Source organism: Oncorhynchus nerka, linkage group LG23 (assembly GCF_034236695.1).
Source record: "Oncorhynchus nerka isolate Pitt River linkage group LG23, Oner_Uvic_2.0, whole genome shotgun sequence".
In the NCBI taxonomy this organism is placed as follows: domain Eukaryota; kingdom Metazoa; phylum Chordata; class Actinopteri; order Salmoniformes; family Salmonidae; genus Oncorhynchus; species Oncorhynchus nerka.
The window spans coordinates 51,750,727-51,768,613 of record NC_088418.1 but is presented as its reverse complement, the minus strand read 5'-3'; the positions used below and the strand labels follow the sequence as shown (position 1 = coordinate 51,768,613).

The 17,887-nt window shown below is 45.3% G+C and overlaps 1 protein-coding gene across 1 annotated transcript; it reads right to left on the bottom strand.

The window, feature by feature from the left end:
• Window position 1: 1 nt before the first annotated feature.
• LOC115107019 (inter-alpha-trypsin inhibitor heavy chain H2-like) lies at window positions 2-12,283 on the bottom strand. Its single transcript, XM_029630347.2, has 20 exons — window positions 11,820-12,283; window positions 11,550-11,579; window positions 10,969-11,007; window positions 9,895-10,067; window positions 9,670-9,774; window positions 9,301-9,463; window positions 8,876-9,112; window positions 8,649-8,765; window positions 8,268-8,436; window positions 7,940-8,065; window positions 7,578-7,759; window positions 7,173-7,358; window positions 4,666-4,805; window positions 4,323-4,495; window positions 4,034-4,168; window positions 1,456-1,569; window positions 1,171-1,372; window positions 848-1,020; window positions 569-680; window positions 2-371 (listed from the first exon to the last, which is right to left on the bottom strand). The coding sequence occupies exons 1-20, from the start codon at window positions 11,910-11,912 to the stop codon at window positions 221-223; spliced, it is 2,820 nt and encodes a 939-aa protein (XP_029486207.1). The 5' UTR covers window positions 11,913-12,283; the 3' UTR covers window positions 2-220.
• Between the last annotated feature and the right edge of the window lie 5,604 nt (window positions 12,284-17,887).

Below are 17,887 nucleotides of genomic sequence, written 5' to 3'. Positions count from 1 at the left end.
ATACATACTGATACTGCTTTTTTATAACCTGTTGTAAAGAGAGAGAGTTGTCAGACAGAGCTGTGATATGAAAACAGGTCATAACAGATATGTGTCTAGTCAGATTGGCTGCATATGTGTGTGTCTCCTGTACCTGTGGACTAGGATATCCATTATAACTATGCCCTGTCTCTTGCTGCCTGGGTTACATGGTACCCCCGTGTGCCTTGCGATTGGTCGCTCAGAGCGGGAGCGGCAGGAAGCTGTCGAGTCGCGGGACGATGTAGTTGGTGTAATGGCCGTCGATGAAGCCTTTGCCACTGTTGTGGATGAACCAGCAGAAGACGTCAGATCCACGTTTCTTATCCCGCCTGTAGTCCTTCTGCCAGCCCCTGTCACACACGTGGAATAGTTACAACCTCGTCTACAAACCTCACCGTGTTATGTCCCACTGTGATATGATGGAAGGATTGCCTCAACAGAGATGAAGTTTACTGACTTGAGTATGTGTGACATGCTGATGTTATTCCTATAGTGTGTGTGGTTTACCTGGCAGCAGGGATGTGCATAAGAGAGTGTGTGTTCTTACCTGGTGACGACCAGCTTGTTGCCCTTCACCTCCATGGTGGCCTCCTTCTTCAGAGGGTCAGCTCCCTGGTGCAGGTTAAACACCCTCACCTCTGGCTCCTGGCCAAACTGACCTACACACACACACATACACAGGTCAGTGAAACCTAGTGAAGTAGGCTGTAATTGAATATAGGGATACTGTTGCAGGATTCACTATAAGGATGATGTATGGTATCTTGTCACTATATGTCAACTCATGTAATTAGCTTATAGCATTATTGTATTCTTGGTGACCTACCTATAAGGCCGTGGGCCTGAGAGGAGTATTGGTTGTTGTTGGGGATATAGAGGCCCAGGAAGTCCACGTGGGTTGGGTGTTTCTTCCACACACGATGTAGCAGCACCATCACAGTGATCTTGTCATCCACCGTCACCATCACCTTGGAGTCCTTCACTATGGAAACCTTCACCCTGAAACACACAGGGATCATAGCATGTGGTTCAAACAGGAAACCGTGTACTTTTGAAATGTAGTTTTTTACCTTACCACAGTAAAACAGGCTGATGGTGCCTGACCAGAGGTTTGTGTGTGTCTGTGTGTGCGGGCGTGCATGTTCCTACCTGTCCTGGGTGAGGTCGGCCGTGGCTCCCCAGGTGAAGGAGTGGTTGTTCCTGCCGTCAGTCAGGTCGATACGGTCGGTGGTGACTGACACCCTGATGCCGTCAGGCTGGTAGAACACTGATATGGTGCCAAAGTACGTGTTCACCTTCTCCTTCTCCTCCACCCTCTTAGAGCCAACCAGCTGGCCATTCACCACCACACCTAGAGGACAACGAGGGTGGATGATAGACTTAAGAGGACACAAGCACAGACACACACATTTTTGCAACCACACACACACATACCTGCACCGGGGTCTGACACCAGATTGAGGATGTGTCCAGGCTCTGAGTCGATGTTGAAGCAGACGTCCATGTTGTTTTTAGGCAGATGGACGATGAAGTGAGGGTCGTTCTCCACTGTCACACAGAAAACACACAGACAGACAACCGTTACTATGGTGACACAATGGACATGAGAGTATTACCCACTGCAAAATTGCCAGGTAAGCGATATTGATGGCCCAATGCAGCTGTTTTTATCTCAATTTGAAATGATTTCTGGGAACAATTAAGTAACTTACTGTGATTGTTTTCAATTAAAATGGTCAAAAAGAAACAAAAATAGTTACATATGGACGGAACCAAAACAAAATATCTAATGATTCTGTCTCTTTGCAGCAAAATCTGCACTACTGGGATAGTTGTATCCCCCATATGTATAACATTCTATTTAAATTGAAAAACTCAAAGTTTTGAATCCAGCGTTGTTTTCTGTACCAGTTCATAAACCATGTGCCATGGAATCAATACATCGAAAATCTCTTCCCAACTATTTTGCAAATCTATATGGCACAGCTGTCATTCTTTGGGTCCTTAAATGAAACTGGTAGACTTTTTTATTTATCACAATTTTCTTTAGACAATTTTGGTCTTTAATGCAGGGCCAACAGACAAGTTCCTTATTTCCTCCCCCTGCCACTAGCTTCTACCATTTTTGTGGTAATGCTGCAATTATTTGGTTGTAATTTTGAGCACAGCAGACATTTCCATATATTTTTGTTAGCTGCATGTGTGACATAACTCCACCAGTCCTATTTAGGATATAATTTACAAAGATTATACCTTTTTTAAACATTCACTTTCCAAAAAAAACATGTTTTATCAATTAGTATATTTGAATTTAACCATAATATTTGTTGTAATATTTGTTCTGTCTTTTCTGAAATTGCAACCAACTTTTTATTGCTTGTTTTAAAAATAGCGATATTTTGGAGATTTAATTTCCAAATGACTGACAGTGAGAGGTTGTAATCTGAGTAATGGGAAAAAGGCCATGCTTGAACATGAGGTAAGACATCCTTACTAATCTGATAGAGAACCAGTTTGGATTTAAGTATAAGTTTTGAATGACTGAAGCCTTTATTGAGAAATCTAATATTTAATCATTATTGTCCTCCGAATTCATATTATTTATATAAATAGGCCCATTTAATTTGGTCTGGCTTGCCGTTCCAAATAAAATGGAATATTCTTTGTCCATATAACTTTAAAAACAAGTTTCTATGTAAACAGTAGTCAAGGCCATAAGCAAATAGGTAAACTGGGATATGACTAGAGTTAATGAGGGTGATTTTTTTCACAATAGACAATAGACAGGTTCCACAGTATCAAGATCTTATCTATTTTGCTAACTTTCTATTAAAATGCATTGTAACGAGATCATTGCTTTTTTTCAGGATATGAATGCCAAGTATGTCCACTTCACCAACAGACCATTTTATTGGTCAATTACACGCTAATGTAAAAGTTGTCTTTTTTTGTGATCCAATGCATAATATGGTACACATCATCATTTGGTTGTAATCCAGAGAGGTTAGAAAAAGTATCCAGATGATCTTTGTGGCTGTGGAGGGATCCAAACTGTGGATTTAAAAGAAAACATGAATCATCAGTGTACAATGACACCTTCGTTTTTAAGCCCTGGATTTCTAGGCCCTTGATATTATTGTTGGATCTGATTTTAATATCTAACATTTCGATGGCCATTGTTTTACTCCTCTTGACAGTTTAAAACTTTCTGAGAATTAGACATTATTTACTATTTTACACCTAGGGTTGAAAATTGAAATATTCCAGGCATTTATATATAAATTCCAGTCGTACTTTGTTAAAAGCCTTTTCAAAGTCAGGTATGAATATCGGGCATGGTTTCACAGATTTTTCGTAGTGTTTTATTGTTTCCAGTTTCCAGTACTTGTCTTATATTATCTCCAATGTATCGTCCATAAAAAACCTGTCTGATTAGGATGAATAATATCCGACAATAACTTTTAAATTCTAAGTGCTATGCACTTTTCTAGAATCTTTGCATCACAACACTGAAGTTTAAAAAAAAATGCTTTTTAGCTAAATGCAATTTCTCAAGCAAGAATTTAGCTAGGACTGTCTGGGAGTGGTCTGAGAGAGGGGCCTAATTGGAGGAGCCTAATGGGAGGGATGTGTAACCTGAAAACTAGCTGTTATAGGCAGAGAGGAGTGCAAACTCTCTTTGTTATTGGTCTATTAACTTATATCGCCTGGTGATGTCACCAGGCAGTCCAAAAACCCCACCAGCAAAACAAGCTGAAATTTCAGGCAGACTTTTCAAACAGCTCTTTCACTAACAGTGCATTATCATAATACTCACAATTGGACAGCATTATTCCAACCTCATAGTGTGGAAATATAAAACACAGGATATTCACGTTTTTGTCCACACTGCCCCTTTAAAACACAGTGTATAGCTATGTGTGTGTTATTACGTATGGTGATATGGAGAGGTAGAGAAGTATTATACTGTAGCACCTATGTGTATAGAGGTGTGTGTGTGTGTTATGGTCACCTATGGTGATGTGATCTGGTAGGGGCCTCTCTGCGTGGCTAGGGGGGGCAGGGGTGGTCATCTGGACCCAGGGGGGGATGCTGTGAACCATCTGCACTGGAGTCCTTCCTCCGGGACCAGCCATACCAGATCCTCCTACACACACACACACACACACACACACACACACACACACACACACACACACACACACACACAGCGAGTTTGGGATAGCTTCATTCACTCTCTTGTACTCATGTACATTTACAAGCCCCAAGAAGGGGGGACTCAGGTGATTTTGATCAGGCACCTGCACAGCAGCCCTGTTTGGGGTCCCTAGGGGAGTCAGCGAGCAGCCTCTCCTTGGCCTCCTCACTCTCCACCAGTAGGGCAGTGAGGGGCGTGACAAACTGGTGTTCCACAGCCAGGGTCAGGATCTTCTGGGTGATCTTCCTCTTCTTACCAGCAGTGGGTGCCAGGGACCTGCAGGGAACAGGGATATAACATTCACAAAACGTTACTCCGTATGTTTATTCATGCTCTATAGTCTGTGTCAAAGTGCTGGCTATTTATTTACAATCTTTTTATTCACTCCTTAGATTGAAAATAACGATGTGTTTAAGTCTCTCTCTCCCTTTGTCCCTCTCTCTCACCTCTCGGCCAGTAGCTGGTTGACAGTGATGTAGGCCCACATCTGTCTGGCGAAGCCAGTGAAGGCATGCTGCTGCTGGGCCAGGGCAGCGTCTAGCTCCAGGTAGTCGGCTTCAGTCTGTAGGGACAGGTCCAGACGATCCTGGGAAGAAGAGTGGGACAGAGAGAGGGTAGGACACAGGTGAGTGTGTGTACCTGTGCATGTGTGTGTGTGTATGCAGTGGTGTAAAGTACTTAAGTAAAACTTTTTGAAAGTACTACTTAAGTAGGTTTTTTGCGGTATCTGGACTTTACTTTACTATTTATATTTTTAACAACTTTTTAACCATTTTTAACAACTTCACTATGTTCCTAAATAAAAGTATGTACTTTTTTACTCCATACATTTTCCCTGACACCAAAAAGTACTTTTTACATTTTGAATGCTTTGCAGGACAGGAAAATGTAAAATTCCCCCACTTATCAAGAGAACATCCTTGGTCATCCCTACTGCGTCCTATCGAGGACTCACTAAACACAAATGTTTTGTTTGTTAATTATGTCTGATTGTTGGAGTGTGGCTATCTGGTTTATATAAGCAATTTCAAATGATTTATACATTTCCTTTTACTTTTGATACTTAAGTATATTTTTGCAATTACATTTACTCTTGATACTTAAGTATATTTAAAACCAAATACTTTTACTCCAGTAGTATTTTACTGGGTGACTCACTTTACCTCGAGTCATTTTCTATTAAATCAAAGTTTGTCACGTGCGCCGTATTTCTTACCTTTATTTAACTAGGCAAGTCAGTTAAGAACAAATTCTTATTTTCAATGACGGCCTATGAACAGTGGGTTTACTGCCTGTTCAGGTGCAGAACGACATATTTGTACCTTGTCAGCTCAGGGGTTTGAACTTGCAACCAACCGGTTACTAGTCCAACGCTCTAACCACTGCCATCCCGCCCATAAAACAGGTGTAGACCTTCAAGTGAAATGCTTACTTACAGGCTAAGGTATATGTGTGTGTGTGTGTGTGTGTGTAGGAAAGTAAAGAAATAAAACAACAGTAAAAAGACATTTGAAAAAAAGAGTAGTAAGGCTATATACAGACACCTGTTAGTCAGGCTTATTGAGGTAGTATTTACATGTAGGTATCGTTAACGTGACTATGCATATGTGATGAACAGTTGTTGATGTGGAAACCAAGGAATTTGAAGCTCTCAACCTGCTCCACTACAGCCCCGTCAATGAGAACGGGGACGTGCTTGGTGCTCCTTTTCCTGTAGTCCACAATCATCTCCTTTGTTTTGGTGACATTGAGGGGTTTTTATTCTGGCACCACCTGGCCAGGTCTCTGACCTCCCTACAGGCTGTCTCTTCGTTGTCGGTGATCAGGCCTACCACTGTTGTGTCGTCAGCAAACTTAATGATGGTGTTGGAGTTGTGCCTGGCCATGCAATCGTGGGTGAACAGGGAGTACAGGAGGGGACTGAGCACGCACCCCTGGGGAGCTCCAGTGTTGAGGATCAGCGTGGCAGATGTGTTGCTACCTACCCTCACCACCTGGGGGCGGCCTGTCAGGAAGTCCAGGATCCAATTGCATAGGGAGGTGTTTAGTCCCAGGATCCATAGCTTGGTGATGAGCTTTGAGGGTAATATGGTGTTGAACGCTGAGCTGTAGTCAATGAACAGCATTCTCACATAGGTGTTCCTTTTGTCCAGGTGGGTAAGGGCAGTGTGGAGCGCAATAGAGATTGCATCATCTATGGATCTGTTTGGGCGGTATGTAAATTGGAGTGGGTCTAGGGTTTCTGGAATAATGGTGTTGATGTGAGCCATTACCAGCCTTTCAAAGCACTTCATGGCTACGGACGTGAGTGCTACGGGTCTGTAGTCATTTAGGCAGGTTGCCTTTGTGTTCTTGGGCACAGGGACTATGGTGGTCTGCTTGAAGCATGTTGGTATTACAGACTCAATCAGGGACATGTTGAAAATGTAATTGAAGACACCTGCCAGTTGGTCAGCACATGCCCGGAGCCCTGGTAATCTGTCTGGCCCCGCAGCCTTGTGTATGTTGACCTGTTTAAAGGTCTTACTCACGTTGGCTACGGAGAGCGTGATCACACAGTCGTCCGGAACAGCTGATGCTCTCATGCATGCCTCAGTGTTGCTTGCCTCGAAGTGAACATAGAAGTGATTTAGCTCGTCTGGTAGGCTCGTGTCACTGGGCAGCTCGCGGCTGTGCTTCCCTTTGTAGTCTGTAATAGTTTGCAAGCCCTGCCACATCCGACGAGCGTCGGAGCCGGTGTAGTACGATTCAATCTTAGTCCTGTATTGACGCTTTGCCTGTTTGATGGTTCGTCGCAGGACATAGCGGGATTTCTTGTAAGCTTCCGTGTTAGAGTCCCACACCTTGAAAGAGGCAGCTCTACCCTTTAGCTCAGTGCGAGTATGACTTTTGGGTACATCTTCCACCACTGTGTGTATGAGTGTGCATGCGTGCATGTGTATGTATGACTCACAGCGAATGCGGTGGTGAAGCTGTTAAGAGTAGTGGACTCAGAGGGCAGCACCTTCCCAGCCACCACCAGCTCCGAACCACTGAAGTACTTGTCAAAGTGGTTCTGGGTGACGTCAGAGACAGAGTCCTCTGGGAACTGAACCGTGATCTTCCTCAGGAGGGGAGACGAGACCTGGCTGTAGAACCGCTGGAGGGGAGAACGGAGGAGGGAGGTCAGAGATGTTGGTGAGAGAGGCAGTGAAGATAGAGTGTTTACACAAGAATAGGAGGAGAATTCAGAGGAGAGGTAGTCATACAAAGGGGGATGAACAGAGGGAAGGGAAGGAGGAGGAGTAGTGATGCAACTATATGCAGGATTAGGGAGAGAAGGATGAATGGGAGTTTTAGGGACAGAGGTCTGTCGTACCCGTATCTGATCTGAGGCGTCGTGGCTGGTGTAGATCCTCTGGGCTACGCCCCTATTCTCCATGGCGATGCGTTCCAGGAAGTCGTAGTCGACATCGAAGCCGATGCCCAATGAGAAGAGAGAGAACTCCTCCCTCATGACCTTCTTCACATTCTTCTGGATGGCGCTGAGCTTGATCTCTCCTACAGAGAGAGGGAGAGATGGTGGATGACAGTAGCATAACAGTATGAAGGGCAGTACACCACTAGAGGTTATTAGATGGGGTGTGAGGGGGAAAATGAAGGGGGGTGAAGTGGTATGAGGTGGGTGATGAAAAGTCAGTCCGTGTCAGTTTTGGGATCAGCAGCGGTGTGATGTCTCACCGACAGTGGGGTCTCCATCAGACACCAGCATGATCATGGAGACAGAGCGTGGGTCAATCATGCCCTGATTGGACGCCTTCACCAGCATCTGCACCGCCCTCATCAATGCCTCGTTGATATTGGTGCCTGGATCGGGTCAAAGAGCAGTGAGAGCCAATCAGATACACATCCAGACAACCTTTCGTTATCCACCACTCTGTCCTCTCGTCCTCTTTCCTCTGTCTCTCCCCATTACTTAAATCCATGCAACCTTCTACTTCCTTATAATCCTCCACATCTCTCTCTTTCTCTGTCGCTCTCTTTCTTTCATCCCTCCCTTCTCTCTCACCTCCGTTGGGTTTGATGTTCTGGATGTATTTCTTGGCCTCAGCCACCTGTATGGTGCTGCCTGGAACCAGCTCCTCACTCCAGCAGCGCACATTGTGGTTGAAGTCAACAATGCTGAAGTAGTCATCCATGGTCAGGTCATCCAATATGGTCTGCATAGCCTCCACAGTCTGAGCGAGAGAGAGAGTTATAGAGCAAGAGAGAGAGCGATAAAGTCATAAATGAGATTGGACAGTCATTTCAGTGCAGTTTCACAGAATACCCACACGAGGGCGGTGTTGCATTTGTCAGGCAGGCTCTGCCGGTTGTGAGAGAAGAGAGATGTACGACTGATGGGGCACAGATTGACCCCTGTGAGTTTTTCTATGGTTACGTCACACACCTGCTTCATCTTGACTCCCCACATAGATCCACTGACGTCAATGACGAACACAATGTTTTTCGGGAGGGGGGAGAGATTGGCCGGGGCGAAGAAATGCACAAAATGCCCATCAGAAACCTAGGAGAAACATTGAAATAACAGTGACCAATACTTCCTGTATTACATTTAAAGTAAAGTGACACAAAGCCTGTGTTACTACATGTGTTTCTGTCAGTGTGTGTACCCACATGTAGTTCCCCGGCATTGCTGTCTCTCAGGACGTCGTATTTGACGGTAAAGATGCCATCGATAGCGCTGGTGGTGCAGTTCTCGCACTTCCTCTGCTGCTGGAGCGAGGGCTTGAACACCACGTGAGCCTTGTCCTTCGAGGAGGTGAGTTTGGCCATGCCGCTGAAATGCTCTCCCAAGGTGTTCGGTGTCTCCACAGAGGCGATGCCGTTGGGCTCATAGATATACACATCCACCTGCAGAGAGACAGGGAGAAGGCCCAAATATGATGACACAGAGGCACTGACCTATCAAATACAGTCGTTAAATACCACACACAGGCACACACACACACACACACACACACACACACACACACACACACACACACACACACACACACACACACACACATACACACACACACACAGGTAAGCTCTCTCACCTGGAACTGGGGCACCAGGCGTCCAGGCTGCAGGTATAGTGAGTGTTCATAGAAGCCCAGCTTCCTCTGCATCATTTCCTGGTAGTGCAACTCAAACTCTATCTTACTGCCGGGAGGCACGTGGACCTCCGTCTTGAAGGTCTCCATGTCCTGGGAGTTAGCCCTGTGGTGTAGGATTACCAGCTCTATAGTCAGTCACAGGACACTAGAAAGGTCTTATGCAACAACAATGTTTGTTACACACAGCATAGACCATTGTGAATGGCATAGGAATCATAACGGTCATTTCCCTGTATTGTCCAAGATGTCATTCTTCAGTATAGCTACACTAAATACTATGGCCATGGTGCATTGTGGGCTGTACGGTACCTGACGAGGCCTGCGGCCTTCCCTCTGGCTCTAGCCTGAGCGTAGAGGTTCCTAGCCACAGTCTTCTCCTTCACTGAGCCCACAAACATGATCCCATTCACATTCCTAAAAACAGCACACAACATAGTCCACAGCTCTTTCCATTAAATTGAGGATTGTATTTCAGTGTGATTGCGATTGACATTTGAGATTGTGCTTTTTATTCTGATTGAGACGGTTGCTCACATGGTGAAGTTGGTGATGAAGGCTCGTTTGGGGATCTGGACGTTGAAGCCAATGCTCTGGGCATTTGGACCAGAGTTGACCACAGAGCTCTTGACCGTGGTGTGGCAGAACCGCGACGTGATGCGGCTCTCCACCTTGTAGCTCTTAACCGTGATGTCATCACCCCGGATGGCCTACAGAGGGAGAGGGAGAACGTGAGACTGACTTTGGCTGTGATGTCATCGACTAGGGACGAGTGCCGTTGCATAGGAATTGTGAGTCAAGCTCTCTACAACTTTACATCTAAACCACATAAAACAAGTGGTTTAGGGACACTTCTTTTTCCATCTACAAATCTGAATATCTGACTGATAAATGAATAGGAAACATGTTTCTTTGGAGTATCTACTTATACACTGAGTATAAATAACCTTAAGAACACCTGCTCTTTCCATGACACAGACTGACCAGGTGAAGGGGAGGAGACCAGGTTAAAGGATTTTTAAGCCTTGAGACAATGGAGATATGGATTGTGTATGTGTGCCATTCAGAGGGTGAACGGACAAAGCAAAATATTTAAGTGCCTTTGAACAGAGTATGGTAGTAGATGCCAGGCGCAGCGGTTTGTGTCAAGAACTGCAACGCTGCTGGGTTTTTAAAACTCAACAGTTTCCTGTGTGTATCAAGAATGGTCCACCACCCAAAGGACATCCAGGCAAATTGACACACCACCATGGGAACCATTGGAGTCAACATGGGCCAACATCCCTGTGGAATGCTTTCGACACCTTGTAGAGTCCATGCCACAATGAATTGAGTCTGTTCTGAGGGTAAAAGGGCAACTCAATATTAGGAAGGTGTTCTTAAGGTTTGGTATACTCAGTGTATAGCAGGCTGAGAATTCTGAGAAAGAAAATGACACATTTTACCACAGAAACGTTAAATGGATGTAGCAACTGCAGAGTGAAGTCAATAACCTGTCTGTCAGCGGATTCTCTTCAAACAGGACCATTGATTAGTAGATAAGAGGACTAAACACTGTCACAGTGGACAGAGGGGTCGAACATCAAGCAGAGACCAGAGAGAGAAACCTACCTCAAAGTCTTCCTGCTCCTCACTGGTCAATATCGCCCTCTGGAAACACACAGAAACAATCAGCTCTGTACCAATCAATCAAGCTAATGTATTTTATAAATATATTTTTACATCAGCAGTTGTCACAAAGTGCTTTACAGAAACCCAGCCTAAAACCCAAAATAGCAAGCAATGCCGATGCAGAAGTATCTGTACTGTCCCATACTGCACTCAGAAAGAAACGCATAACAATTCTATAGACATTCTAAATAAAAATTCTGAATTGTCAGTAAGCCTTATAGGACTGTCATTGGGTTCAATCCATTGACCTCTCCATAACCACTTTATCAATAGTTCAGAGGTCAATGAAGCAGACTGTTTGCTTTTTTACATGTTGTTGGTATTCTATTTCTGTAACTGGGCAAAAACAAAAACCCACCTCAAGACAGGATCATTTCCCTCATAATATGTTGCATTATTGAATCAATGTCATATTGAATATAAGAAGATTATTAAGGATTGTGAATAGCAAACTATGACATTATATAACATTAATTGAGACAAATTGTTTGGGAAAAAAGAAAAGAAGAGTTTCATCTCACCTTAAATCGTCCATGTTGTTTCTCTAATGACTGGTAGAACAAAAGAGCCGTTTGGAAAACAGAGAATAAAAGTTTTGCTTTAATCAGTCACATGAACGTCGCATAAAATATAGTTCTGTTAAAGGAACGTTATATAAAACACAGTTGACAGAGAGAAGCATTAGCTGCAGCTACTCTTCCTGGGGACCATCAGCATTAAGGCAATTAAGACACATCTAGAAAACAATCTCGTTATCGTATAACAGTTAATATTGAAAAATATGAACTCACCGTTTCCGTCTCCCACTCGCCCTCGACCACAAACTCAAAGCAGTGGGTCTGGTGTAGGGCCAGCAGGCCTAGGAGGAGAGCCAGGCGTCTCATGGTTCCAGGCCTGTATGTGTTGCCTGAGGTTTAACACTCCCAGATATAGTCCTTCAGCCGGGACCCAAGAGGCAGCAGAGAGATCCCAAAAATAAGGGTTAAAAATCCACCGAGTGCTGATCGACGCTTGGCCCCAGTCAATATTTGTTGTGTTTCACGTATCCTGGAGAGGGAAACTTTGAAACTTGACCTGCCGTGTAGGAGGGTAAACACAGCATATTTGGGATCATACAGGTTCGGTTTACGGCTGGGTTTCCCGTTGATTTATGTAGGCCTAAATTCTGCAACACGCCCAGACAATCAGAACTGGGTTTCCAATGCTGGTATGTACAGATTTAAACGCTGACATGCTGTAGCAGTAGTTGCCTCTCTCTATGTGATCATAATAATACCTGTGGGTTGGCCACGTGCAGTGGAGCTAACGTTTGGACTTTAGACAGGGTTCAAACATTCCATTTGGCGCCATATTTGGCCATTTTGCATGGCAATCACTGTGAGGTCACGTCAATTCCATTTTTTTCTGTGCAATAACAATAGAACAAAAACAGAAATAGAGGGAACAAATTGACCTTTGGCACCATGCTGGTTGTGCACTGCATTAAAGGAATAATCCACTAAAAAACAATATTTTGGTATTTGTAGTCCACTGTTGATACAGTCCCAAATTGTTTTGCATGTGAGCAATCAAGTTTTCAACATATGGGACTTTCAAAAAGCACATTGTAACTTGCCACATCATCGTGATAATGCAAATCCCTTGATTGCTTGACTGCTGACATGCAAAACACTTTGGGACTGTATCAATAGCGGACTAATGCATTTAAAAAAATTGTTTTTGAGTGGATTATTCCTTTAAGGTGGAAGCACTGTTCCTGAATTATTCATTGACCAATCATAGGGAGTCTCTCGCAAGCTCTCTGGGAGAATCATGCAACTGGGTTTAGTTTTTGAGGGAGTGTGGTGCTGAGACTACTACTCATACTTTTTCTGACCAGACAGCATCAGATACATAGGCTACGTATGTTAAGACACAGGAGCACAGTTCTGCGAGCTAGTTTCAACAGAGAGGAAGAGGCGAAGTGAGAGGGCTAATAATATGTAGACCTAAGCTTGTCACCTGCAATCGAGCCTTTGGGACAATGACTCGCATTGATAGGATGGAGACAGATCTCTGATTTCAGCCTCTTGCAAATTAGAAAGGAAAGTTGGGGGGTGCACAGTACACTGTTCAGATGCTGGCTTCCCCTAAAGTAAATTGATGTTTTGTCAAAATTATATCATTACTCCTGTCTAAATAAAATAATTGAAAATGCTTTACCAAAGAGCTTGACTTAGCCACAGATGACTATTAGCTTCCTTTAAAAAATAGCTGTGGATTGTTTCAAATCACAAGTGCATGGGCATATCTGGGAAGCCAGCACTTTGGGCAGCGCGTATGGCAATAGGCCTAGCTGATTTTTGAGTTGTGGCTGTCAATGAAAAGCTTCTAAAATATGTGTTTTGAGTATCATTTCAATTGTTGAGGCAGGAAGAAGGGGAGGGTTGTGTTGTGAAGATATCAATCAACCAATCAAATGTGTATATAAAGCCATTTTTTCATCAGCCGATGTTACAAAGTGCTACACAGAAACCCAGCCTGAAACCCCAAACAGCAAGCAATGCAGATGTAGAAGCACGGTGGCTAGGAAAAACTCCCTAGACAGGCAGGAACATAGGAAGAAACCTAGAGAGGAACCTGGCTTTGAGGGGTGGCCAGTCGTCTATGGGCATCTTTCTCCAGAATGCCTGCACTCAGCTCTCCAGAATGTGCTCTGCTGTCTACCGCCAATTCTTGCACGTTCATTGTTTCATTTTGTGAATAGTTTCCCCTTTGATTGGTTATTTTGATAAATTCCCCATTATATATGTAACCAGTAGACCTAGTAAATGTAGCATTAATCCCTGGCATTTGGTTACATTTACTACTCTTGATGCATGCATTACAGTCATTTATGGTTCTCATTCTCAGAGTGGAATGTTGTTAGCAAAATTCACAACCTGCTACACTTGTGAGAAACACAGCGGTCTAAGCCACTACATCTCAGTGCTAGAGGTGTCACTACTGACCCTGGTTCGATTCCAGGCTGTATCACAACCAGCTGTGATTGGGAGTCTCATAGGGCAGTGCACAATTGGCCCAGCTTCTGGGTTAGGTTTAGGCTGTCATTGCAAATAGGAATTTGTTCTTAACTGACTTGCCTAGTTAAATTACATACAAATAAAAATAACCAACAGAGAATGTTTTTTTTTACCCAAACTGAACCATTTTAATGTAAACCGCCATATCTTACAAATGTTCTATAAATCTCTCCTGCAGAGTGTGCTGTAATTTGGTGTGATATGCGTGTTTGGAAACGATTCAGCGCTTGATTAAGACGGCGGGAAGAATGATTGGTATAATGTAGATCCAGATTCAGCTTCCACCCAGTACACACCCTGTACACAAAACTTGAAAGCATATAACAGGACAGTACCCTTTCATCCCCTTCACTCAAAATTCAGTCACAGCAGCAGGACAAGGGGAAAGAGAATGAAAACAGATAGATATGGGGACTCTTTTATTCCAACAGCCATTAGGTCGTATAATAGACAGTCAAGTATACAGTATGTTGCACTTTCACTTTCAATGTGTGGCTTTAGCACTTTGAATGAATTCTATTGTGTAGTTTCTGTGTTTTCATGTTTTATGTACTGTCTTTTTAAGCACATGACCAAATGAATTTTCCCCTGGTGGGATAATAAAGTTGATCTGAATCATCTAGGAGTTTTGGCCTTAGGCCTATGTATTTGACTTAGTTGATGATGGCCTACAGGCCTACTACTGCATTGGCCGATAGGCTATCTCTGAGTTCCATGTGCTAACTTCTGCTGCTCTTTGCATAAATGTCATTTACCTTTTAGATTTGTATGTTTTTAATTCAAGATTTTTAAGAGTAACTACATGACAATCATTTTGAAAATACAAAAACATTATTATTGAAATTAAACTGTTCCTTGAAAATATGCATGTTAAAATAATCAAATCTGGCACACAGATTGGTAGAAATGGTAGGATAAATTGGAGAAACTGTAAGCTTCCCCAAACTTTGAACTCACAAGCTGCCTATGGTCTTTATTATAACACCCATTAGTCAAATTTGTGCAAGCACAAGCGTGTGCACACAGGAAGTCCCGCGAAAAAAACAGGCCCGCCTATAGAAATCAAATGCCTCTCCAACTGATTCGTTCTGGCACCGGCACTGTTGTGGGTAGACTACTAGCCTATATTTTGGAGTTACTTTTTATTTAAGTTGCTGTTAGGTCCCCAGGGGCAAAATCTGGGGCGGCTGCATATCTTTATCTTCCAGGGTACATTCATTTACCTATGTGCCAAAATTGTTGCTTCTATCACAAAGTGCCCAATTGAGTCTACATTGTCATCTTAGCCACACCACCAGTATACAGTGATGGCAATTTGCATATACTCCAGAATGTTATGAAGAGTGATCAGATGAATTGCAATTAATTGCAATGTCCCTCTTCGCCATGCAAATTAACTGAATCCCCAAAAAACATTTCCACTGCATTTCAGCCCTGCCACAAAAGGACCAGCTGACATCATGTCAGTGATTCTCTCGTTAACACAGGTGTGAGTGTTGACGAGGACAAGGCTGGAGATCACTCTGTCATACTGATTGAGTTCGAATAACAGACTGGAAGCTTCAAAAGGAAGGTGGTGCTTTTAATTGTTCTTCCTCTGTCAACCATGGTTACTGTAACGGCTTTCTTCCGTCGAAGGAGAGCCGGACCAAAATGCAGCGTGGTTAGTTCGATACATGTTTAATGAAAGAATAAACACGAAAAATACAAAATACAAAAAACAAGAAACGGAACGTGAAAACCTATACAGCTTATCTGGTGAAATACAAACACACTGAGACAGGAACAATCACCCACAAAACACACAGTGAAACCCAGGCTACCTAAATATAGTTCCCAATCAGAGACAACGAGAATCACCTGACTCTGATTGAGAACCGCCTCATGCAGCCATAACCTATGCTAGACACCCCTACTCAGCCACAATCCCAATGCCTACTAAAACCCCAATACGACAACACAATAAACCCATGTCACACCCTGGCCTGACCAAATAACTAAAGAAAACACAAAATACTAAGACCAAGGCGTGACAGAACCCCCCCCCCCCCCCCTAAGGTGCGGACTCCCAGACGCACATCAAAACCATAGGGAGGGTCCGGGTGGGCGTCTGTCCATGGTGGCGGCTCCGGCTCGGGATGTGGACCCCACTCCATTAATGTCTTAGTTCCTCCCCCTCGCGTCCTGGGATAGTCCACCCTCGCCGCCGACCATGGCCTAGTAGTCCTCACCCAGAACCCCACTGGACTGAGGGGCAGCTCGGGACTGAGGAGCAGCTCGGGACTGAGGGGCAGCTCGGGACTGAGGGGCAGCTCGGGACTGAGGGGTAGTTCGGGACTGAGGGGAAGCTCGGGACTGAGGGGAAGCTCGGGACTGAGGGGAGGCTCGGGACTGAGGGGAAGCTCAGCACTGAGAGGAAGCTCAACACTGAGGGGAAGCTCAACACTGAGGGGAAGCTCAACACTAAGGGGAAGCCCAGCACTAAGGGGAAGCCCAGCACTGAGAGGAAGCTCAGCACTGAGAGGAAGCTCAGCACTGAGAGGAAGCTCAGGCAGGTAGTTGGCGCCGGCAGATCCTGGCTGGCTGGCGGATCTGGAAGAGTCTGGTTGACTGGCGGATCTGGAAGAGTCTGGTTGACTGGCAGATCTGGAAGAGTCTGGTTGAGTGGCAGATCTGGAAGAGTCTGGTTGACTGGCAGATCTGGAAGAGTCTGGCTGACTGGCAGATCTGGAAGAGTCTGGCTGACTGGCAGATCTGGCTGCTCTGGCTGCTCCATGCAAACTGGCAGCTCTGGCTGCTCCATGCAGACTGACAGCTCTGGCTGCTCTATGCAGACTGGCAGCTCTATGCAGACTGGCAGCTCTGGCTGCTCCATGCAACCTGGCAGCTCTATGCAGACTGGCAGCTCTGGCTGCTCCATGCAGGCTGACAGCTCTGGCTGCGCTGAACAGGCAGGAGACTCCAGCAGCGCTGTAGAGGAGGAAGGCTCTGGCAGCGCTGAACAGGCGGGAGGCTCCGGCAGCGCAGGAGAGGAGAAAGGCTCTGGATGCGCTAAACAGGCGGGAGACTCCAGCAGCGCTGTAGAGGAGGAAGGCTCTGGCTGCGCTGAACAAGCGGGAGACTCCGGCAGCACTGGAGAGAAGAAAGGCTCTGGCTGCGCTGAACATGCGGGAGGCTCCGGCAGCGCTGGAGAGGAGGAAGGTTCTGATAGCGCTAGACAGGCGAGGCGCACTGAAGGCCTGGTGCGTGGTGCTGGCACTGGTAGTACTGGACCGAGGACACGCACAGGAAGCCTGGTGCGGGGAGCTGCCACCGGAGGACTGGTGTGTGGAGGTGGCTCTGGATAGACCGGACCGTGCAGGCGCACTGGAGCTCTTGAGCACCGAGCCTGCCCAACCTTACCTGGCTCGATGCCCACTCTAGCCCGGCCAATACGAAGAGCTGGTATGTACCGCACCGGGCTATGCACCCGCACTGGAGACACCGTGCGCTCCATAGCATAACACGGTGCCTGCCCGGTCTCTCTAGCCCCGGGAAGCACAGGGAGTTTGCGCAGGTCTCCTACCTGGCATAGCCATACTCCCTGTGAGCCTCCCCCCAATATATTTTTGGGGCTGACTCTCAGGCTTCCATCCGCGTCGCCGTGCTGCCTCCTCATACCAGCGCCTCTCCGCTTTCGCCGCCTCCAGTTCTTCTTTGGGGCGTCGATATTCACCAGGCTGTGCCCAGGGTCCTTTTCCGTCCAATATCTCCTCCCAAGTCCAGAAGTCCTGTGATCGCTGCTCCTCACAATAAAC

Coding starts and splice junctions, on each gene's coding strand:
- LOC115107019 (XM_029630347.2), bottom strand. CDS start 11,912: ATGAGACGCCTGGCTCTCCTCCTAGGCCTGCTGGCCCTACACCAGACC. Junction 8,437..8,648: donor GGGGAGTCAAGATGAAGCAG/GTGTGTGACGTA, acceptor TCTCTCGCTCAG/ACTGTGGAGGCTATGCAGAC. Junction 372..568: donor AACAAGCTGGTCGTCACCAG/GTAAGAACACAC, acceptor CGTGTGTGACAG/GGGCTGGCAGAAGGACTACA.